The 23,598-nt window shown below is 48.4% G+C and overlaps 1 protein-coding gene across 1 annotated transcript in view; it reads left to right on the top strand.

Moving 5' to 3' along the window:
* AACS (acetoacetyl-CoA synthetase) overlaps positions 8,951-23,598 on the top strand; it is a 59,417-nt gene continuing 44,769 nt past the window's right edge. The window contains exons 1-3 of the mRNA XM_021072487.1: positions 8,951-9,263; positions 17,419-17,522; positions 20,014-20,134. Coding sequence (XP_020928146.1) covers positions 9,131-9,263; positions 17,419-17,522; positions 20,014-20,134 — 358 coding nt within the window. The 5' untranslated portion in view covers positions 8,951-9,130. The remainder of the gene's footprint in view (positions 9,264-17,418; positions 17,523-20,013; positions 20,135-23,598) is intronic.

Raw genomic sequence — 23,598 nt, 5'->3', positions numbered from 1 at the left:
TGGCTACAGCTCCGATTTGACCCCTAGCCTGGGAACCTCCATATGCTGAGGTAGCGGCTCTAGAAATGGCAAAAAGACCAAAAAAAAAAAAAAAAAAAAAAAAAAAAAAAAAAAGGAGTCTGGAGGATTTCCAATTAACTAGAGAAATTCAGGGGCTGGGTTTCCTGGGGAGTGGTGATGGGATATTATGGATATAATAAGAAATACATATTAAGTCTTCATCCCTGGTTCCTGGCACAGAGCGCCTAAAATCCTTGGAATTTCTTGACTGATTCAGGTGAGAAAAGTGTCTTTTGTTATTTGTAACAAGCCCCTTTCCACCTTAAGGAGTATATGTTAATGAGCTGACTCTGGGTGGTCCCAGAATGGGGGCTGGTTGCAGGAAGAACCTACTGTGTGATTAGAGGACTGGAATTCCAGGTAGTTAAGCCAAGAGGACACCCATCCCCATCTCCGCTTGGACCAAAGCTCCTGTACTGGGGACCCTTCCAGAGCTCACCCAGATCTCTACCGCTGGCTGTTCATCTGTATCCGTTATCATATCCTCTGTAATAAACTAGGTTTCCCTGAGCACGCTGAGCCATTCTAGAGAATGATTTAACCTGAGACGGGGTTTGTGGAAATTCTGATTTGTAGCCAGGTTGGGCAGAGGTGTGGGTAACCTGGGGACCCAGTACTTTTTGAAAAAATTTTATTGGTGTAGAGTTGATTTACAATGATGGGTTAGGCTCAGTTGTACAGCCAAGTGATTCAGTTATACATGTGGAAAGTAACACAAAGTCTTTTCTATCAAAGGAAGCCTTGGTTACTCCATTTTGCTCCGGTTTCAGCTGAAACGCCTTCCTGCAACCCTCCCCCCTACCACACCTCTTTCCCTCTTCTCCCAGCAACAATTTGTTTCAAATTAGCCAACGGAGAAGAATGTGCACCCTGGCCTGACCCATGGGAAGGGGACAGGTACGTCACCTGCGTTAGGGATAAATAGGGAGGGTCTTTTCTTCTTTGCGGGTGCTTTTTGAGCACCTGCGCCCTTCTGCAAAAGTAAAGAGGCTTGTCGAGATCTCCCCGTGTTCTCCTTTTTCTTTTTTTTCGTGTCTTTTTTTGCCATTTCTTAGGCCACCCCTGCAGCATATATATGGAGGTTCCCAGGCTAGGGGTCTAATCGGAGCTGTAGCCGCGGCCCTACACCACAGCCACAGCAACTCGGGATCTGAGCCGCATCTGCGACCTGCACCACAGCTCACAGCAACGCTGGATCCTTAACCCACTGAGTGAGGCCAGGGATTGAACCCGAAACCTCATGGTTCCTAGTCGGATTTGTTAATCACTGAGCCACGACGGGAACTCCTCACGTGTCTCATTTTTCGACACTGACCATCCATGTCCCCAACATACATACATGTATATCCCCATATAGATTATTACAAAATATTGAGTATAGTTCCCTGTGCTATACAGGTCCTTGTTGTCTATCTATTTTATATAGTGTAGTGTGTATATATTAATCCCAAACTCCTAATTTATTCCTCCCCCCAGACTTTTCCTTTTGTTAACCATAAATTTGTTTTTGAAGACTGAGAGTCTGTTTCTGTTTTGTGAATAAGTTCTTTTTCTTTTCTTTTTTTTAATTTTTAAAATTTTTTTAGGGCTGCACCCTTGACATATGGAGGCTCCCAGGCTAGGTGTCGAATCAAAGCTGTAGCCGCTGGCTTACACCACAGCCACAGCAACACCTGATCCGAGCCATGTCTGCAACCTACACCACAGCTCAAGGCAACGCCAGATCCTTAACCCACTGAGCGAGGCCAGGGATCGAACCTGAGTGGTCATGGATACTAGTCAGATTTGTTTCTACTGAGCCACGATGGGAACACCACGTTTGGTTATTTTTAAAATTAGATTTTACATTTAAGTGGTAGCATATGAAATTTGTCTTTCTCTGTCCGACTTAGTATGATCATCTCTAGGTCCACCCATGTTGCTTCAAATGGCATTATTTCATTCTTCTCTATAGTTGAATGGTATTCAATTGCATATATATATATATATATATACCACTTCTTTACCCATTCATCTGGGGAAGCAACTTAGGTTGCTTTCTTGTCTTAGCTATTGTAAATAGCGATGTAGTGAACACTGGGGCTCATAAATCTGAGACCTACATTTTATCAGCATCTGAAGTGGGAGGCTGTCTGTGGACTGAAACTCTAACCTGTGGGGTTTGTACTAACTTCAAGTAGTCAGTATCAGACATACTTAATGTGAGGGAAAACTCCACACATTTGGTGTCAGAGTGTTGTGAGCAGAGAAACCTCATCTAAACTTTTCCCTTAGATGAGGTTTGTTTTTATTTTTGTTGTTGTTTTTGCTGACCCTAAGGCAGGTGGAAGTTCCTGGGCCAGGAGTTCCTTGTTGTGGCTCACTGGGTTAAGAACCCAACTAACAACCACGAGGATGCAAATTCCATCCCTGTCCTTGCTCAGTGGGTTAAGGATCCAGCATTGCCGTAGCTGTGATGTAGGTGGCAAATGCAGCTCCAATCTGGTGTTGCTTGACCCCTCACCTGGGAACTTCCGCATGCCACAGGTGTGGCCCTAAAAACAAAAAGAGGTTTTAGGGCCAGAGATCAAACCTGTGCCACAGGTGTAACTAGAGCCACAGCAGTGACAACACCGGATACTTAACCGGCTGAACCACCAGGGAACTCCTTAGATGAGGTTTTCTTTCTTTCTTTCTTTTTCTTTCTTTCTTTCTCTTCTTCCTTTTTTGTTTTTGTTTGTTTTTTTGGCCATTTTGTCTTTTTAGGGCCACACCTGAGGCATATGGAGGTTCCCAGGCTAGGGGTCCAATCAGAGCTGTAGCCGCCTGCCTACAACACAGCTACAGCAAAGTGGGATCTGAGCCACGTCTGCGACCTATGCCACAGCTCAAGGCAACACCGGATCCTTAGCCCACTGAGCGAGGCCAGGGATTGAACCTGTGTCCTCATGGATGCTAGTTGGGTACGTTAACCGCTGAGCCATGATGGGAACCCTTTTAGATGAGTTTTTTTTAATTTAATTTTATTTTATTTTTTGTCTTTTTGTCATTTCTTGGGCCGCTCCAGCGGCATATGGAGGTTCCCAGGCTAGGGGTTGAATCGGAGCTGTAGCCCCTGGCCTACGCCAGAGCCACAGCAACGAGGGATCCGAGCCGTGTCTTTGACCTACACCACAGCTCACGGCAACGCCGGATCGTTAACCCACTGAGCAAGGGCAGGGATGGAACCCATAACCTCATGGTTCCTAGTCGGATTCGTTAACCACTGCTCCACGACAGGAACTCCTAGATGAGTTTTTAGGACTGAGCGTCCCACAGGTTGACATAAAAGGTAACAGGAGAGGGCCGGTGATTCCATGGCCCCCATGAGTGACAGCAGTAATTCTCATAACAGAGCCTTGTGTGAGTCAGTTCTGCTGTACCTGCCCTGGCTTGTGGAGGCTTCATGTTCTCTTCACCAAGAAGGGACTATCTCTGTGATACACATGAGAATACTCAGGCTCCAAGAGGTTGAGGAACACCGCCCAAGGTCAACTGGCTCATTCTGGGAGAACCTGGCTTGGAGCCCCATCCGACAGGCCACCTTTCCAAAGGCAGAAATCCGTATATCCTTTAGGATATCCTGGAGAATTGTGGCTTTTGAGGATTTTTTCCCAAACTTTTATCAGTAGGAGTTCCCATCATGGCTCAGTGGAAACAAATCTGACTTGCATCCATGAGGACTCATGTTCAATCCCTGGCCTCGATCAGTGGGTTGAGGATCCAGTGTTGCTGTGAGCTGTGGTGTAGGTCACAGATGTGGCTTGGATCCCGAGTTGCTATGGCTGTGGCTGTGGCAAGCAGCTGTAGCTCTCATTCGACCCCTAGTCTGGGAACCTCCATATGTTGCTGGTGCGGCCCTAAGAAACAAACAAAAATAACCCCTACATTTACTGATACATTTACATTGTATCAGTAAAGATATTAGTTATCAAATAGATGACTATTGTCAACTTTAAAAATATGCACAGCCTAGAAGTTGAGAGTTAACTTTTACTGGGGGCAAAATTAAGACTATAATCTGGGAGGCAGCATCTCAGACAGCTCTGAGATACTGCTCCAAAGAGGCAGAGGGTGGAGTTCCCCTCGTGGTGCAGTGGTTAACGAATCCGACTAGGAAACAGGAGGTTGCAGGTTCCATCCCTGGCCTTGCTCATTGGGTTAAGGATCTGGCGTTGCGGTGAGCTGTGGTGTAGGTTGCAGACTCGGCTCGGATCCCACGTTGCTGTGGCTCTGGCGTAGGCCGGTGGCTACAGCTCCGATTCGACCCCTAGCCTGGGAACCTCCATATGCCACGGCAGTGGCCCTAGAAATGGCAAAAAGAAAAAAAAAAGAAATCTGGGAATTCATACATAAGCTGTACAAACATAAATATTTCATACATATCTCTATGCTCAGAAAAATGTTTACAAAACATAACTGGAGAAAATAACAGAAAAGGAAATGGATCATGTAGCCCTACCAGAGGTACAAGCTATGGGCTCAGGTTAAATTCCCTTTTTATTTCTAGAGTTATATAATTGGTGTGTCATTTTTCTCCTTCTACTTTAATATTTTCAGTCATACTTACATCGTTTATACTTTATTTTAGTTTTTTAGGGCTGCACTTGCAGCATATGTAAATTCCCAGGTTATGGGTTGAATCGGAGCTACACCACAGCCACAGCAACAAGGGATCCAAGCCTTGTCTGGGAACTACACCACAGCCCACAGGAATGCAGGATCCTTAACCCACTGAGCAAGGCCAGGGATTGGAACTACATTCTTATGGATACTAGCCGGGTTCTTAACCTGCTGAGCCACAATGGGAACTCCTCTATATTTATTTTAATTCAACTCTAGCTCCCACCATCATCAAAGTCTCAAGTTAGCCTCTGAACTTGCCTTTTTTTTTTTTTGGCTGGGCCCTTGGCATGCAGAAGTTCCCAGGCTGTGCCACAGCAGTGACCTTAGCCACAGCAGTGACAACACTGGATCCTTAACCTGCTGAAGCACCAGGGAACTCCTGAACTTATCTCAAAGAGGGTTCACTAAGTTTTGCAAGTATACTGTACTCATACAACCTTAAACTTAAGCATACCCTTTGTCGTAAGCACATAATGAATCAAAATCTTTAATGAAACCTGAAAATTTCTTCTGAATAGCACAAAGCATCATACTGTGTATATATTCTTTTTTTTTTCTTGTCTTTTTGCCTTTTCTAGGGCCGCAGCCACAGCAACGCGGGATCCGAGCCGCGTCTGCGACCTACACCACAGCTCACGGCAACGCCGGAACCTTAACCCACTGAACAAGTCCAGGGTCTGAACTCGCAACCTCATGGTTCCTAGTCGATTCATTAACCACTGTGTCACAACGGGAACTCCCGTACTGTGTATATATTCTAACACTGTATATGTTAAAAATAATTAGCCTTAATTAAAAGTATTACATTATTAAATGTAAACATGTAAAGTAGGCATTTAGGAGTTCCTGTGGTGGCTCAGCGAAAATGAATCTGACTAGCATCCACAAGGACTCAGGTTTGATCCCTGGCCTTGCTCAATGGGTAAAGCATCCAGTGTTGCTGTGAGTTGTTGTGTGGTGTGGGTCGCAGATGCATTTAAACCATAACACAGTATCAGCATTTCTTCATTTTTTTCCCTATGCTCATAAGAATTTAAGTGGCTTGGCCTTGTTTTTCAACCTCTGAGTTTGGGTGGATAGTATATTACCATTTAGAGAAGAAAGACTTCATAATATTTATTTATGTGTTTATTTTGTTTTATTTATTGTGGAATTTGTTATTACTGGTAGCATATAAGAAAACACCAAGGATCTTTCCCTAAACAGTGTCTCCCATAAATATTGAAAGATTGAATCCTGCGAGGAAAAGCTAAGTTATTTTTCTACGGTTCTGCCCTGGGGGAATTGGGATATGCTGCAATGCATTGAAGTTCTGAAGTCTCTGACAAGACACAACAGCTGCCTTGAAATGTCTGTATCGCTTAGTGGTGTCCCAGAATCTGACCACTGTCACCTTTGCAAGATCCCTCAGAGCCTCAGACCTCACCCCAAGACAGCACAACCTGAGACAGGCCAGCCAGGTCCTGGTCCTGCTCTAAAGAGGGGAATTGAGAGCTTCCCCTGCGCATTTTGTCTTCCAGAGGGGTAATGAGTCTTTTCGGGACAATTGGGGCGAAGAGAGCATCAAATCTCCTTATCGGTCTGATTCATCAAGTGCATTGAATCTCACACATGCTAGGAGCCCAAAATACACACCTGAACATTAACGTGAAAGAATAAGCGTGTCCTAGCCCTTCAGACGCAAATCCCTCCTTTTTGCTCCCCAGAAGTCAAGCTCAAGGCTGTAACTCCTGTAACTCAGTAAGCTCAAAGGTGAATATTTCGGAATTGAGGGAGACAAAGAGTCACAGCAGGACAGACCCGCAGGGGACAGGTTGTCAAGGTGACTACACCCGCCCTTAACAGTCGAAGGGTGATCCCGCCCCGCACTCCTTTTTCCGGATTTCCTTTGCGATTGGCTGAGAGGCGTGGCCTCGAGGCACCGGGACGCCTCTCAATTGGTTGGATCTCAGGCCCGCCTTTCACCATGAAAGGCCTGGGCCGATGTGAGGCCAGCTCCCTGGCAGCCAATCAGTGTGCGAGCTGAGTGTGGTTCGTCAGTGTGGACTGGATCCCTCCGCCGGCAGCGAGGGCGCGGGCTCCTGGATGGGCGGGGCGGGCTGGTGTCCTGAGAGGTTGTCCGGATGGGCCGCGGGGACGTTTGTCGTGCCAATTGGAGGAGAAAGGAGCAGAGCCACAGAACCGAGCAGCTTTGTCCCTAGGGGGCTATCCCTTCTTCTGAGAACTTCTCCAGCATATTCGAACACTCTCGTGGCATCCAAAAAATTAAAAAAAGACTCCCAAACCCAAAAGAATCAGTACAAATACACACAATAAATAAAAGAACGCCAAGAAAAATAAAAGAAAGGTGTAAATTGCCTGGAATATCCAAAAGAAATGCTCAATATAGTCTTAAAATATTGACAATATTGACAACTCTAAAACTCTCAAGTAACCTCTCCCTAAATATTTGCATTGATATTTTGCCCCGGGCTATAGGATTACCGAATCTGGGCACTTCTTTGAATTATAACCACCTACAATAGAGTGGAGTGGTGGGGGAAGATTTCCAAGCAAGTGCAGCCTTCTGGAGGTCGGAGAGAATAAGATTTCTCTGTATCCTATTGCACCATCTAACCCCTCCTTCACTTTTTGTGCCTGCTGAATACACTAGAGACTGTATTTTTCATGATCCTTTTCTTTGGAAGCCTGGCGTCTGAAAAATGAACTTTGCAAATACATAAGAAGCCAAATCAAACCAGAGGGTGGAGAGTCACCTCATCTGGTCACATTCCGTTCCCTGCTCAAAACAATTTAGAGATTAAACCGTAGCATGCTTTAGATGGCTTGTATGGCTGGTCTAAATCTCTAGGATTGGGGAGAGTGGCTCAGTGGTTAACGAATCCGACTAGGAACCATGAGGTTGCGGGGTTCGGTCCCTGCCCTTGCTCAGTGGGTTAACGATCCAGCGTTGCCATGAGCTGTGGTGTAGGTTGCAGACACGGCTCGGATCCATTGTTGCTGTGGCTTTGGTGTAGGCCAGGGGCTACAGCTCCGATTTGACCCCTAGCCTGGGAACCTCCATATGCCGCAGGAGCAGCCCTAGAAAAGGCAAAAAAAAGAGAAAGAACCCATTAGGATGCAGGTTCAATCCCCGGCCTTGCTCAATGGGTTAAAGGATCCAGCGTTGCTGTGAGCTGCTGCATGGGTCACAGAAATGGCTAAGATGGGATGTTGCTGTGACTTTGGTGTAGGCTGGCAGGTGCAGCACCGATTCCATTCCTAGCCTGGGAACTCCTATATATGCAGCAGCTGTGGCTGTAAAAAAGAATCCAACTGCAATGGCTTGGGTCACCGCGGAGGAACGGGTTCCATCCATGTTGCCCATGGATTCCATCCGATGACTCCCCACCATTTATTTATCTCTATTCCTGTTGAAGATCTTGACTTGTTGCCATATTTTCTCCTCTGCTCTCCCCTTGGGGCTGGAGAGGAAGTGGAGAGGTTGAACTTTGACACATCACTTGGGGTACGTACCATCTCCTCCTAGGTACGTACCATCCACCCGATTTCCACAGCCCCATGGGTGGGCAGGGAGGACCGAGGCAACCACACCAGCAAAGCCAGAAAAATCCTCCACCAGCTCTTTGGCCTGGTTAACTCAGCAAACTTGGCACAGTCCATTGGCTGACTCTTCCATCATTTACTTATCCCCATTTATATGTATATGCTGTATGTGAATATATATGTATCCTATATATCTGACCTATACAGGATTCGTATCTATAGATACCCATATATAAGTTTACATAGATAGACTTCTTTAAGTGTCTGCATATGCATGGAGATATTTTGGAAAGTAGAACAAAGACCTGCCGCTGGCTTAAATAAGCAGTCTTGGAGCTTAGACAGGTTGTAGCGGAAAACTGATTTTGCCCAAGTTCTAACAAAGGAGTCAGGAAGTGGGACTCAAGGGAAGGGCGAGAAGAACTTCTGGGGTAAGAAGCTGATAGACTTCTATTTCCAGCAGCTACTGAATAACAGGCTCTACCAGGCCAGTCCAGAATCAAGGTGATGGATGGTGGTTTCCAATCAGAGACTTAGCGCTGCTTTAACCCCTCCACGCTCCAGGCGATGTTGGGGAGCCTGTGCCCACGGAGCGGGCGCAGACACCTGGCCGGTGTATGAAGATTTCAGTCCTGCGGCGGCAGCACTCCTTTGCGAGGCGCGACTCCCGCGGAGGGTTACACCTCGAGAGGGGTGGGGCCTACAGAGGGGGGGCCTGGAGGGGGCGGGGCTCCCCGGGTGTCCTACCGGGTGGTCGCGCCCGCTGCAGTTGCTTTCAGTCAGCAGAGCAGCTCAGCCAGTAGTCTCGCACCCCAGCGTCAGCCGCCGTCCCCGGTCCGGTCTCCCGTCCCAGCGCAGCCGCGGCGTCCCTGCCGCAGCCATGTCCAAGGACACGCGGGCCGGGCAGGAGGAGATCCTGGAGTGCCAGGTGATGTGGGAGCCTGACAGCAAGAAGAACACGCAGATGGACAGCTTTCGGGAGGCCGCGGGCGCCGTCTGCGGCCTGGCCCTGGGTGAGTGCAGGGCGCGTGTTCTGGGGGCCGGGAGCTTCCAGAAATCGGCTTCCACCCAAGGGGTCCAAGGAACCACCTTGGCAGAAGGACCTTCCTCCTGGGGTCCGGGGCGCCTCCTATGCCTGAGCGTTGATGTCAGGACCCCACCTCGTAGTTGGAGTTGGACTCCTGATTTCCAGTTTCCCTACTCTGAGGCCTGGAGGAGCCATTGGAGATGGGGGCCCCTCTTCAGGGTGTAGCGCATCTTCTGACTGTGGGGCTTTGCCCCCTTGTCTGTGCGGGCTCTCACTTCCTTTTCTCTTCATTGCAGCATCCATCTCCCTGGCAGGATCGCCCCTCGGGCCTTGGGACCGTTGTAGACCGAGAAGTCCCTTGCTAAGTGTTCATCTGTAAAGTGGGGAGCTCCCTGGGGTCTTGCCATCCAGCCTGGGGGGGCTTCTCCCTGACACAGGGTCTTTCTGACTTTAGATTTTCTGGTCTCTTGGTGGAGGGAGGGGGTCACCTGCCAGCCATTGGTACCTTGGGCTGCCCTCTCGTACCCCACCAGGCTGACCCCACTAGAAGGCCAGCCTGGATTCCAGGCCCCTAGGAGAAGGATGGTCAGCTAGGGTTCTGTCTTTGGGATCCAGGTGGAAATCCCCTCACATGTTTATATACCTACCCTGAATGGAACCTGGGCCAGGGCCTCCCTTCCAACTCCCACCCTGGTGTCAGGAGCCACCGGGCTGGGTGTGGACCTGGGTGAGAAGTTTTCTCCCAGCTCTACCTGGCTTGTCCACCTACCTCCTGGGTACCCCCGGCCTCTGGGGTCTTCACCTATTAGGACCCTTTCCTCCCCTTCTCGCCCCCTCCGCTGGCACCAGGGACTCCAGTGATTCTGGCTTCTTCCATCACTCCCTTTCCCCCCCAATGCCAGCACCTCCTCTGGGGCTTTCATTTCCTCTTCTCTGAACACAGGTTCGTTTTCCTGCTTCCTGCTTTTCTTCCCTCCCCCTCAACACCACTGTGTGTTTTGCTTGGGCAGCCTTGAAGCACAGGTCTGACTTTATCAACACCGGGTCCCCTGCCCTACCCCCTCCAGGCTCACAATGTCTCCTTGTTGGCTGTGTATTTGCAAACCCTGCCACCTGGCAGCTTCCAAGCACGCCAGTGCGATGGGTGTCATAGCTTCCACGGAGCCCCTTCCCTTGGCTTCCCTCTCCCTCCTGCCTGCTCCTAGAAGAGCGCTTGGCTTATTACTGTCAGGGCCTTTCAGGTCATAGTTGCTAAGTTAATGTTTGTTGACCTGGGAGACAGACTTGACTCCTAAGAAGAGCCAGGAGTGGAACTACATCCTCATTCCGTGTTACTTTGCCTTGATTCTGTCTCTCTCTTTTTTCAATCCTCGGCTCAGCACACTGGGTTTTTTTCTTCTTTTTTCTCACGCCTGCACTTGTGGCATATGGAAGTTCCCGGGCATATGAAATAGTTCCCAGGTCGAATCAGAGCTGCAGCTGCCGGCCTACACTACAGCCGTAGCAACACCAGACTGAAGCCTCATCTGCAGCCTACACCACAGCTCATGCCAATGCTAGATCCTTAACCCCCCGAGCAAGGCTAGCGATTGAACTTGCATCCTCACAGAGACAGTGTTAGGTCCTTAACCCACTGAGCCACAACAGAAACTCCCCATCTCTCTCTTCTCTGCCAGCTGTTCTCCTGGGGATTGCCTAGCCCTGATGTTTTACAAACTGATTTCACAGAAGGGTGGTCCTGTGAGGTTGGTGAGACCTATTTGTAATCTGACTAGCCATGCAATCCGAAGGAAGTCACTGGACCTCCCTGAGCCTCAGTTTCTTATCTGTTAAATGGGCAGAATGAGAGGCCCGTGTCATTGGGTGGATGTGAGGGTGACAGGAGATGACCAGGCCCAGTGCTGGCCTGCACCTGACCTGTGGGGGTTGTGGAGTAAATACTGGCAGCACCGTAGCTCACAGCCTGCCTGTCTATCTCCTGTCTGTCCTTTAAGGCTGGGATTGGTGGCCCGTGGGCCAGATTGGACCTGCTGACTTAGTTTGGGTGGCTCACACATTGAAAGATTGCATAGGAAAAACAAGATCTCAAGTTTCTTTTGAAAACTCAAAGCCCAGGGATGCTGGGTCTGTGTCCTCACGTGACAGCATCAGCTGAGTTGAGTGGGAATCCTCTCTTGGTCTAGGGGTGGTTTGGAGCTAGGTTTTTTCTTTTTTCTTTTCTTTTCTTTTTTTTTTTTTTTTTTTGGCTTTTCAGGGCTGCACCCACAGCATATGGAGGCTCCCAGGCTAGAGGTTGAATCGGAGCTATAGCTGCAAGCCTCCACCACAGCCACAGCAACTCGGGATCCAAGCCACATCTGCAGCCTACATTACAGCTCACGACAGTGCCGGATCCATGACCCACTGAGTGAGGCCAGGGATTGAATCCGAAACCTCATTTGTTTCTGCTGTGCTGTGACGGGAGCTCCTGGAGCTAGGTTTTTTCTTTTCCTTCTCTTCCACTCCTGATGGTTGACTCAACCTGCTTCTCTCTTTTCCGTGGACCTGGCTCTGGAGGTTTGGGGTTTTGCTTTAAGAACAAACTCAAGTGCCACCTACCCTTTGGTTATCCTCTCTGACCATTTTTTCCTCTGCTCTCCAAGTGCATGTAATTTAGACTTTCAGCCTGCTTTGCCTTTTCATTTACTTGTGAGCACTCATTGCTTGAAGACAGCACCTCTTGGAGTTCCCTGGCGGCCTAGCAGGTTAAAGGTCTGACATGGTCACTCCAGTGGCTGGGGTCACTGTTGTGGCAAGGGTTTGGCCCAAGAACTTCTGCATGCTGCGGGCACCACCAAAGGAAAAAAAAAACGACAGCACCCTTGAACTTGTGTCTGCACCGCCAGCGGTGGCTTGTGTGTAGCTGGCATAGTGAGTGGTGCTGTTGCTGGGGTATACAGGGAGAAAAGCACATGATCTCTCAGGCCTTGAGGGTGAATGGACCGGATGAATCCCTCAGCCTGGCCGCCTCCTCTCCTTGCAGTTTAGCAGGGGCAGAGCTATAAAGTCTCTCCTCCGGGACAAGTGCCATTGTCAACGGCTTCTAAGCAGAGCTCACCTGGGGACTCCCCGCATGCCCACCTAGTCCTCAGGTCTTCTAGGGAAAGACATTGGGGGCAGCCTGCAACCCAGCCTAACATCTGCGCATGTGACGCAAGGCCCCGTTCACAAGGCCCTGGGGGACACACAGACCACTGTCATGAGAGGAGCGCCACCAGCTTTATTGTACGTGCTCTTTTGGAGGACTGGGCCAGGCGTCTTTATTTGTTTATTTTTGGCTGCCCCTTGGCATATGGAGTTCCAGGACCTTGCATCAGATCTGAGCCGAAGTTGGGACCTACGCTGCAGATTGAACCTGCATCCTGGCACTGCAGAGATGCCGCTGATCCCATTGCGCCACAGCAGAAACTCTAGCCAAGTGTCTTTAAATCACAAGCCCCAACTTGCCTCTGCACGCCAGCATCCAGGACAGAGCTGGCCAGCAAACAGAAAGCTTGCTCTGGGGACAAAGCTCGTGCAAAGGTGGCAGCACCGATGCCAGATGTAGGGGTGCGTGCCACCTGCCTTCTGAGCACGGCACTGCATCCTGGGCCTCTCAGGATGCTGCTGAGAAGGGCTGGCAGACTCTTGAGCTGAGACTTGAAGGTGAAGGCTGGTCAGAATTCTCACAGGTGGAGAGGAAGAAGCAGGTGACATGGTAAGCAGGGCTTTACAAACTTGACAACTGCAGGGACCGGGCAGGTGACAAGGCTATTAATAACGGTATTTAGTGAGCACTTCCTGCGTGCCAGGCCCCATTCAGGTACTTTTAACTAACTTAATCCTCAGTAACCTGGCCAAGTAGGTACAGCTTTTATCTCATTTCTGAGCTGAGAAAAAGGAAACTCAAAGTCTTGGTTGAGATCATGCAGCTGTGAGTGGTGGAGCTAGAGTCAGCGCTCTTATTACTTTTTTTGGCTATGCTTGTAGCATGTGGAAGTTGCCTGGCCAAGGATCGAATCTGCACCACAGCTCTGCAGTGACCAGAGCCTGTTTTGTCACAAGGGAACTCTTTTTTTTTTTTTTTTTTTGAGTCAGTGCCCTTAATCGCCATATTATGTTGCCTGTCGCATGTGGGTGAAGGGCCAGGTAGGGCAGCTGTTACCTGCTCTAGCTGACATCATGTGGTGTGACAGGGCATTAGTTACCTACTGATGCATTGCAAATCACCCCAAGGCTTAGTGACAAAAAACAATGATAAACATTTAGAATCTCTTGGTTTCTGTGGGCCTGGCTCCTGGGAGTGGCGGAGCTGGGTGGTTCTGGCTCTGGGTCTCCTGAGGCTGTGCATCCATCTGTTGGCTGGATGATGGGCTTGATGAAGGTTTGATGAGGGCTGGAGGCCCTACTTCACAGGGACCAGCTCATGGGGCAGGGAGTCAGTGCTGATTGCGGGCAGGAGGCCTTCTGTTTCATGCCACCTGGGACAGCTCGAGTGTCCTCACAACATGGCCACTGGCAGGTGATCAAGAGAGCAAGGCAAAAACTGTAGTGTCTTTATGACCCGAACTCAAAAGACACTCCTGGGCATTCTGTTACGGAGATCAGCCCTGCTCATTGTGGGGATGGGATGATGTAGGGACATAAATGGCAGGAGGTGAGACTCTGTTGGCTGGCTACCACAGCCAGATATCGGGCTTCTCCCAGAAATCCTGAATTTCACTTGAAAACTGAATTTAATATCAGTCAGTTCAGGTTCTTTCTGAGTGTCGTGTAGACTGAACCACACGTGCCTATGGCTGGTCCCCTGGGGTTCTGGGTCGCAGACTCTGAGTGGAGGTGAGGTGTGTGTGCGTGTGTGCGCAGAAGCCCCGGGAGCCCCTTGCTGTCTGGAGAGCCAGGCTGATCATTTGGCCAGGTTGTCACCAGTGGGAAAGTGTCCACAGAGTCCACCCACTTGTGCATCATCCTCTCAGGTCCTTGCGATGTTGAGATGCAGTTGTGACCCCCTCTTTCCCCAGGTGGGCAGGCTGCTTACATCCTCCACCCTCCAGGATGCTGTTGGTGACACGCTTTGTGAAGGGTTCTGAGGTTTTGGCGAAGGTGGGGGCGGGGAGGGGTGGAGCTGCGTTTCAAGCCTCTGCCCCACCTCTTGTGTCAGCCCCGGGGGAGTTTTTGGTGCCAGAACTCTGCAATTTGTAAGGACTGAGGTGGGAGTTGGAGTAGCTGCGGTGTCTGTTTGTCCAGTTCAGTTTCCCACGGGTCCTGGAGGCTCCAGAGAACCGCCCCATCTGGGCGCTGCTCTCCCAGACAGGGGACACAGCATCCTGCGCCTGCCTTTAAATGCCTCCCATGCTTCTACCTCCCTGTCCCTGTGTCTGAGCTCATCCTGTGCTGTTGGGTAGCCTGGTACAGGTCACCTTCCTGCACAACAGTCAGGAGTGATGGTGACAGCTGACACACTCAGGCACTTTTTCTCCCTGACCAGCACTGTTCTTAGTGCTTTATGTGTTTTGACTCATTCAGTCCACACTGACCCTACGATAAGTACTGTTATCTTCCCCTTACGGACGAAGAGACCAGGGTCCAGAGAAGGTTAATGACCTGGATGAGGTCAGCCAGTTAGAGTGGCTGTGTCTGAGCCTGGACGAACAGGCTCAGGAGCAACCAGCTCTCTCTTGGTCCTCTCTCTGCTTGTCCCTGAGTTACAGGTGAGCATCACAGGCACAGAGAAGCGAGCCAGCTAGCCCGAGGCCATTGTCTAGGAAGGGGCAGAGCTGAGATTCCAATGCAGGTCACCTAGCCTGGCCCCTGAGTGCAGGTTCAACCCCCACTGTCACAGGAAGATCCATGGCTGCCTTCAGCCAGTTCCAGATGACAGAGGGAGATGGTCCTGGGGCAGAGTGGCCCGCGTCCCCACGTAGAGGCTCAGGGCTGCCCCAGCCTTCCAGATGTTGCTGGCATTCTTCCCTGCGGGCTTACCCTGGTCTGTGGCCCTGGCTTGAGTGGATGGGGTGGCTCAGGGACGGTTCTCTTGTGGGGCATGGAGGAGATGCGGGCACCACCACCAGGAGGCAGCTTCCCTTTCTCTCTGGAGCCCTAAGGCCCCATCCTTCTGGGCTCCTCTGTCTGGGGATCCTTCCATCCCTCCCCTGGCCCTGCCCACTCCAGCTGACTTGGCTTCCTCCCAGCATCCTCACCCCACCCTTGCTGCCCTAGTTCTCAGATCCCTGTTACATCTGGCTTCTGCCTCCAGCATGATTGAGGGCAATGACTGAATGCCTCAGTGAGAAGGGACACTGCTGAAGGGCAGGGATCCTTGTGTCTCTTCCTCTGGGTACCCCCCGTCCCCCCATGATTAAATCTCTTGATTGATGGCAGTGAGAGAATTTGGCCTGTTGGTCATCTTTCTGCTGTTATCATATCCCTCCCTGGATGTCCAGCATATGAATGTATGTCCTATTGAAAAGATATCAGGATTAAAATGGCCCAAAGAGGGGAGGGGACTTTCTCATGGTCCCAGGATTAGAACCCAGTGAGAAGAGTGTGCTTCCATTCATGTGCAAGTGAGAGAGAGCAATGTATTTACTTAGGCATAGTATCTCTGGAAAGACACAAAGCAATCTCTTGAACTAGTTACCTCTGGGCCAGCAAAGCTAGATGGTTGTGGGCTAAGAGAGAAGGACCTTTTTTTTTTTTTTAAAAAAAACCATATAACCTTTTATACCCTTGTAATGTTGAAACCTGTGAATGTATTGCTTACTCAAAAATCTGAATAAATAGAAATTCCTGTTGTGGCTGAGCAGTAATGAACCCAGCTGGTATCCATGAGGTCGTGGGTTCCATCCCTGGCCCTCTTCAGTGGATTAAGGATCTGGCATTGCCGTGAGCTGTAGTGTAGGTCGCAGGTGCGGTTCAGATCCTATGTTGTAGTGGCTGTGGCGTAGACTGGCAGCTGCAGCCCTGATTTGACCCCTAGTCTGGCAACTTCCATATGCCATGGGTGTGGCCCTAAAGGAAAAACAAACAAACAAAAAACAGAAAGAGGTGTTCCCTTCGTGGCTTAGCAGTTAATAAACCTGACTAGGATCCATGAGGATGCAGGTTCGATCCCTCACCTTGCTCAGTGGGTTAAGGATCCGGCGTTGCCGTGAGCTGTGGTGTAGGTCACAGACATGGCTCAGATCCTGAGTTGCTGTGGCTGTGTTGTAGGCCAGCAGCTGTAGCTCTGATTAGACCCTTAGCCTGGGAACTTCCATATGCTGTGGGTGTGGCTCTAAAAAGTGAGAAAAAAAAAAAAAGAAAGAAAGAAAGAAAGAAAAAAGATAAATAAATCAATCACCTCCCTCAGCATCCTCCTGGCGTGAGGAGGTGTCAGCAAGCTTCTAGTTTTGATCTGTGTTTTCAGATCTGTTGAACATAGGTTTCCTGAGTTTGTATAATACAATAATAGCAAATTATTATTTTTTCTTTTTTTCTTTTTTTAGCTACCCCACGGCATATGGAGTTCCCAGGCCAGGGAATCAGACACAAGCCACAGTTTTGACCTATGCTGCAGCCGCAGCAATGCCAGATGCTTTAACCCACTGTGCCGGGCCGGGGCTTGAACCTGCATTCTGGCGATGCAGAGATGCCACTGATCCCATTGCGCCACAGCGGGAACTCCAATAATAGCTCTGGTTATGTCTAAGGCCTGCTTTTAAGCATTTTATGTATGAGCTCATCGAAATCCTCACAATTGCCCTATGCAGGGGGTTGCTATTAACCATTTCCATTTTAGACGTGGGGAAACAGAGACACAGCACTTATGGAGCTCACAGATAATAAATGACCAAGCCAGGATTGAACCCAGGCCTTCTGGCTCCAGAGTCTATGGTCTTCGGCATGCTGGCTAAGATTCAGAATCACCGCCTCATTGCTTTTGTTCCTTTTGGGTAGTAGTAGTGATGAGTTTGCTTCAACAGAAACTAAGATACCCTGCTCGTCCAAGTTCCTTCCTCATCAGATGCCTTTGAACCACTTAGACACACCTGTACCTCCCTAGGTGTGTCATCTTATCATTGGTCTAAAACTTTCCTCCTAACATTAATCTAAGCTGTGTGCCTTTTTTTTTTTTCCTCCAGAAAATTATGATGACTTATATCATTGGTCAGTTGAGTCATATTCCGACTTCTGGGCAGAGTTCTGGAAATTCAGCAGAATTGTCTTCTCACGCATGTATGATGAGGTAGGTAGAGATTTTCTTTACTTGTTATCTCATCGTGGTTATGTTCCAAAACAGTGTTAATTTGGGGGAAGACTAAATCATATTTCCTTTCTTCTTTATTTATTCTTTTGGCCATGCCTGTGGCATGTGGAAAGTTCCTGGGCTGAGAATCAAAACTGAGCCACAGCAGTAACTCAGGTCACTGCAGTGACAATGGCAGATCCTTAACCTGCTGTGCCACAAGGGAACACCTCATTTTCTTTCTATTTTATCAAAAATTTTAGGGAGTTTCTGCTGTGGCACAATGGGTTAAGAATCTGATTGCAGCGGCTCAGGTCACTGTGAAGGTGCAAGTTTGATCCCCAGCCCTGTGCAGTGGGTTAAAAATCCGGTGTTGCCGCAGCTATGGCATAGGTCACAGCTGTGACTCAGATTCTGTCCCTGGCCTGGGAACTTCCATATGCCGTGGGTGCAGCCATTGAAAAAAAAAATTTAGAACTGGGGTTAAATACACACCTAACTGGTGTATTTACGGAGTTCCTGTAGTGGCTCAGTGGGGTAAGAACCTGACACAGTGTCCGTGAGGATATGGGTTTGATTCCTGGCCTTGCTCAGTGGGTTAAGGATCCAGTGTTGCTGCTGGATGTGGTGTAGGGCATAGCCACAGCTCTGATTTGCCCCCTAGCCTGGGAACTCCTATATGCTGTAGGTATGACCATAAAACGAAACAAAAACAAAATTTACATTCTTAACTATGTTAAAGTATACAGTTCAATGATAATATGAACATACACGTTTTTTAAAAATGATCATTGTTTTTTTTTTTTTTTTTCCTTAGCCTGATTTTAGGGATTTTTTTTTTTCCTTTCTTTTTTGGCTGCCCTGCAGCATATGGAGTTCCTGGCCAGGGACCAGATCTGAGTTACAGTTGTGACCTACGGCGAAGCTATAGATCCATCCCAGTGCTCCAAATATGCCACCGATCCCATTGTACCACAAGGGGAACTTCTAGAGAATTTTTTTCTTTTTTTGTCTTTTTGCTTTTCCTAGGGCCGCTCTTGCGGCACATAGAGGTTCCCAGGCTAGGGGTTTATTCGGAGCTGTAGCCACTGGCCTATGGCAGAGTCACAGCAATGCGGGATCCGAGCCGCGTCTTTGACCTACACCACAGCTCACAGCAACACCGGATCGTTAACCCACTGAGCAAGGGCAGGGATCGAACCCAAAACCTCATGGTTCCTAGTCGGTTTCGTTAACCACTGAGCCACAACGGGAACTCCGAGAATTTTTTTCAACTCCTCATGCTATAAATCAATAAATATCGAGGGAATGAGGACTTTGTTATTCAAAGTATAAATTATAGTGTTTTTGTTTTATTTATTTATTTTTGTCTTTTCTTTAGGGCCTCACCCACAGCATATGGAAGCTCCCAGGCTAGGGGACAATTGGAGCCACAGCCACAGCAATGCCAGATCCAAGCCTCCTCTGCCACCTACGCCATAGCTCACAGCAACCCTGGATCCCGAACCCACTGAGCGAGGCCAGGGATCGAACCTGCTTCCTTATGGGTCCTAGTCAGTTTCATTTCTTTTGATCCATGAGGGGAACTCCTAAATTCCTGTGTTTTTGCTTTAATTGTGGGGTGGACCATTCTGAAAGGTTCCTCTATAGGCACTTCAGAAAAAACCCCCAAGCTTCCAGCCTCTAAGGAAGGAGGCAGGGGTCAAATTTCCAGAAAATTGTGGTGGGAGGACCAGGTGAGCCCTGTACCTTGACCTCTTGGTTTCCACACACCTGCTCAGACCTACAGCGTCGAGCAGCTGCCACATCTGTGTTATTTATTTTCTCTCAGCATCTTTCATCAACTATTTGCTTAATAAATATTTGTTGAAAGAGTAAATTAGTGGGGTGGTGTTTTCTCTTGGCATTAATTTTTTTTTTGACTTCAGTGAGGAAAAATTGACACATATAATTGTATATATTTCAAGTGTACATGGGATAATTTGATATCCATGTACCTTGTGGAATAATTAGCAAGATAATTAACACATCCATCACCTCCTAGTTGACTCTTTTTTTTTTTTTAAACTATTTTTATTATGGTGAGAATGCTTAAGATACACAGTATTGCATCCATTTCTATTTTCAGTTTCTAGCTTTTGATCCAGGTCAGTGTTCAGTCTGTTTTTTGTTTTGTTTTGTTTTGTTTTTTTGTCTTTTTGCTATTTCTTGGGCCACTCCCGCGGCATATGGAGGTTCCCAGGCTAGGGGTTGAATCGGAGCCATAGCCACCGGCCTACGCCAGAGCCACAGCAACTCGGGATCCTAGCCGCGTCTGCAACCTACACCACAGCTCACGGCAACGCCGGATCGTTCAGTGTTCAGTCTGTAAAGCAATTTAGTGATGCTTTGGGCTGGAGAGTTAGCTGGCTTCCTGGGGCACGGAGTCGCTTCTCAAATCCGTGGTGTCACTCTCACCTGCATACATGCCCTGCTCTGCTGTCCTCCCTAGGTTGTGGACACATCCAAAGGGATATCGGATGTCCCCGAGTGGTTCAAAGGCAGTCGCCTCAACTATGCAGAAAACCTCCTGCAACACAAGGAGAACGACAGGGTGGCCCTTTACGTGGCAAGTAAGTCCCAGCCACCACTCCGATTTTCCACTCCTAGTGTGTAGAGGCTCTGAAGCACTCAGAATCTGTGGTATACTGTTTCCAAACCATACCTTTCTTTCTTTCTTTTTTAAAAAATTTTAAATGCTTTTATTTTCTTCTATTATAGCTGGTTCTTTTTTTAAAATTAATTAATTTTTTTTAGGGCCGCACCTGTGGCATAGGAGGTTCCCAAGCTAGGGGTTGAATCAGAGCTGTATTTTTTCTTTTTAAAAGTCTAGTTATTTTACAATTTTGTGCCAACTTTTGCTATACAGCAAAGTGACCCAGTCATACACACACACATATATATATATACATTCCATTCCTTATGTTATTTTCCATCATGACCTATCCCAAAAGACTTTTTTGTTTTTTAAAATAATTAATTATTTTATTTTATTTCATTTTATTTTGCTTTTTAGGGCCACACCAGTGGCATATGGAAGTTCCCAGGCTAGGGCTTGGGGTTGTTGAATCTGAGCTGCAGCTGCCGACCCATGCCACAGCCACAGCAACGCCAGATCCTTAACCCACTGAGTGAGGCCAGGGATTGACACATCATGGATCCATGCAACCTCATGGATCCTAGTCGGATTTGTTAACTGCTGAGCCACAAAGGGAACTCTTTTATTTTTTTAAATTGAAGTATAGTTAATTTACAATGTTGTGTTAATTTCTGGTGTACAGCAAAGTGATTCAGTTATACATATAGATACATTCTTTTTTATATTCTTTCCCTTGATGATTTATCTCAGGATATTGCATATAGTTCCCTGTAGTTTTTTCTTTTTTTTTTTTTTTTTGTCTTTTTTTTGCTATTTCTTTGGGCCGCTCCCCCGGCATATGGAGGTTCCCAGGCTAGGGGTTGAATCGGAGCCATAGCAACCGACCTACGCTAGAGCCACAGCAACGCTGGATCCGAGCCGCGTCTGCAACCTACACCACAGCTCACGGCAATGCCGGATCGTTAACCCACTGAGCAAGGGCAGGGATGGAACCCACAACCTCATGGTTCCTAGTCGGATTTGTTAACCACTGCGCCACGACGGGAACTCCTGTAGTTTTTTCTTTTTGTAGTGAAAAACACATTAGCTCTACCATCTTAATGTTTTTTTTTTGTGGCATGCAGAAATTCCCCAGCCAGGGATCGAACCTGAGCCACAGCAGTGATAACATGGAATCCTTAATCATTAGGTCACCAGGGAGCTCTCCATCCTAACTTTTTTTTTTTTTTTTTTTTTTAATGGCTGCACCTGTGGCATATGGCAGTTCTGAGGCTAGGGGTTGAATTAGAGCTGTAGCTTCTGGCCTATGCCACAGCCACAGCAACGCAGGAGCTGCATCTGGGACCTACGCCATAGCTCATAGCAACACTGGGTCCTTAACCCACTGAGCAGGGGCCAGGGATCAAACCAGCATCCTCATGGATGCTAGTCAGGTTTGTAACCTGCTCAGACACAGTGGGAACTCCCCACAGGGCTGTTTTAGATAGGCTACCAGGGAGGCCCTGTGTGGAGGGTTTGAGCAGAACTTGAATAAGATGAGGAGCCATGTGGAGGCAGGGGGAGAAAATTCCAGGTGGAGGGGTGTGGGGGGGATGGCAGGAGAGGCATGTGGCTGGGAGAGGGGCAGGTGGTGCGGTCAGGGAGGCTGGTGGAGCCAGGCCTGGAGGGCCTCAAAGGCCTTGGCCAGGAGTCTGGAGCTGAGTGAGAGGCAGTGGGGCGTCCTCAGAGGGTTTGAGCCAGAGAGCTCTGGAATCCAGTGGTGCCCCTAGTTGTGGGGTGGGAACAGGGGTTGCATCCTGGGGAAGGAGAGAGTCTATTAGGGGTGTGCCTGGAGCTCCATCACGGGGTGCCCAAGTACCATTTCTCTGGCCTCAAGCCGTGTCATGCCTTAAGCAGAACCATTCTGTCAAATCCTAGCTTTATACAAATAAATGAATGAAGACATTCCCCAGAGTTTCTTTGCATTCTTTTAAGTATAATAAGACTTGGTTTACACCAGCATTTCAGTAACATGCGAGTTGTGTGTGATGAGCCCTGTCCACATTGTGACACTGGTCACAGGTGGACAGCCTCAGTGGGCATGGGCTTCGGGAAGCATGGAGCAGAAGGAGTAAGGAGGCTCTTTCTTCAATTGGGATATAATTTACATAACATAAACCTCACCTCTTTATTGTTTTTGTTTTTGTTTTTTTCCCAGGCTAGGGGTCAAATCGGAGCTGCAGCCTCTGGCCTACGCCACAATCACAGCAATGCCAGACCCGAGCCGAGTCTTCGACCTACATCACAAGGTCACAAGGTCACTCTGACCACAGTTCATGGCAACACTGGATCTTTAACCCACTGAGTGAGGCCAGGGATTGACCCTGAGTCCTCATGGCCACTATTTGGTGTCATTGCCATTGAGCCACAACGGGAACTTCAGGCCTTTATTGTTTATTGTTTTTTGTTTTTGTTTTGGTTGCACCCATGACATGTGGAAATTCCAGGGCCGGAGATCGAACCCACGCCGCAGTGGTAACCCAACCCACAGCAGTGACAGTGCTGGGTCCTTAACCCATTGAGCTACCCTCTTTACTGTTTTTTAGTTCAGTGGTTTTAGAATATTCACAGGACTGTTTAGTGTATTGACAAGGTCGTGCAACCATCTCTCTCTAGTTCCATAACATTTCCATCGCCCCAACAGGAAACCGTTAGCATTATGAAAGCCAAACCAAAGGTGGAATTCTACTCAGCAATAAAAATAATGAATTGTTATACATGCAATAACTGGGGTGAATCTTAAGGGCGTTGCACTGAGTGAAAAAGCCAATCTTAAAAGGTGACCTACTGTACAATTGCATTCTTGTAACATCCTTGAAACTCGAAGATTATAGCCATGGAGAACGGATGTGGAGTGCCAGGGTGGGCTTGAGGGTGGGCGGGGAGTGACTGTAATAGGGTGGCAGGAGGGGGATTGTTGTGGTTATGGAGGTGTTCTGGATGTTGATTGTTGTGATGGTTGCAGAAAATGCTATAAAATCACAGAGAACCACACACACACGTTGTATCAATGTCAGCTTCCTGGCTTTGCCAACGTACTGCAATGATGGGAGCTGTAACCAGTGGGGGAGACTGGGTAAAGGGTAGCCCAGACCTCTCCAGACTAGCTTTGCATCTTCCTGGCCACCTATAATTATTTCAAAATGAAAACCTGTATGGAAAAAACAATCACAACCTCAATCAAAGGATTCTTCATTTAATAAAAACATTAAAAAAGAAATCAGAGTTCCCATTGCGGCTCAGTGGTTAACGAATCTGACTAGGAACTGTGATGTTGCGGGTTTGATCCCTGGCCTTGCTCAGTGGGTTAAGGATCCTGCGTTGCCATGAGCTGTGGTGTAGGTTGCAGACTCGGCTTGGATCCCGCGTTGCTGTGGCTCTGGCGTAGGCCAGTGGCTA

This window comes from Sus scrofa, chromosome 14, assembly GCF_000003025.6.
Source record: "Sus scrofa isolate TJ Tabasco breed Duroc chromosome 14, Sscrofa11.1, whole genome shotgun sequence".
Taxonomy (NCBI): domain Eukaryota; kingdom Metazoa; phylum Chordata; class Mammalia; order Artiodactyla; family Suidae; genus Sus; species Sus scrofa.
Note: the sequence above shows the minus strand (reverse complement) of the source record. Positions and strands in the feature narration are given on the sequence as shown.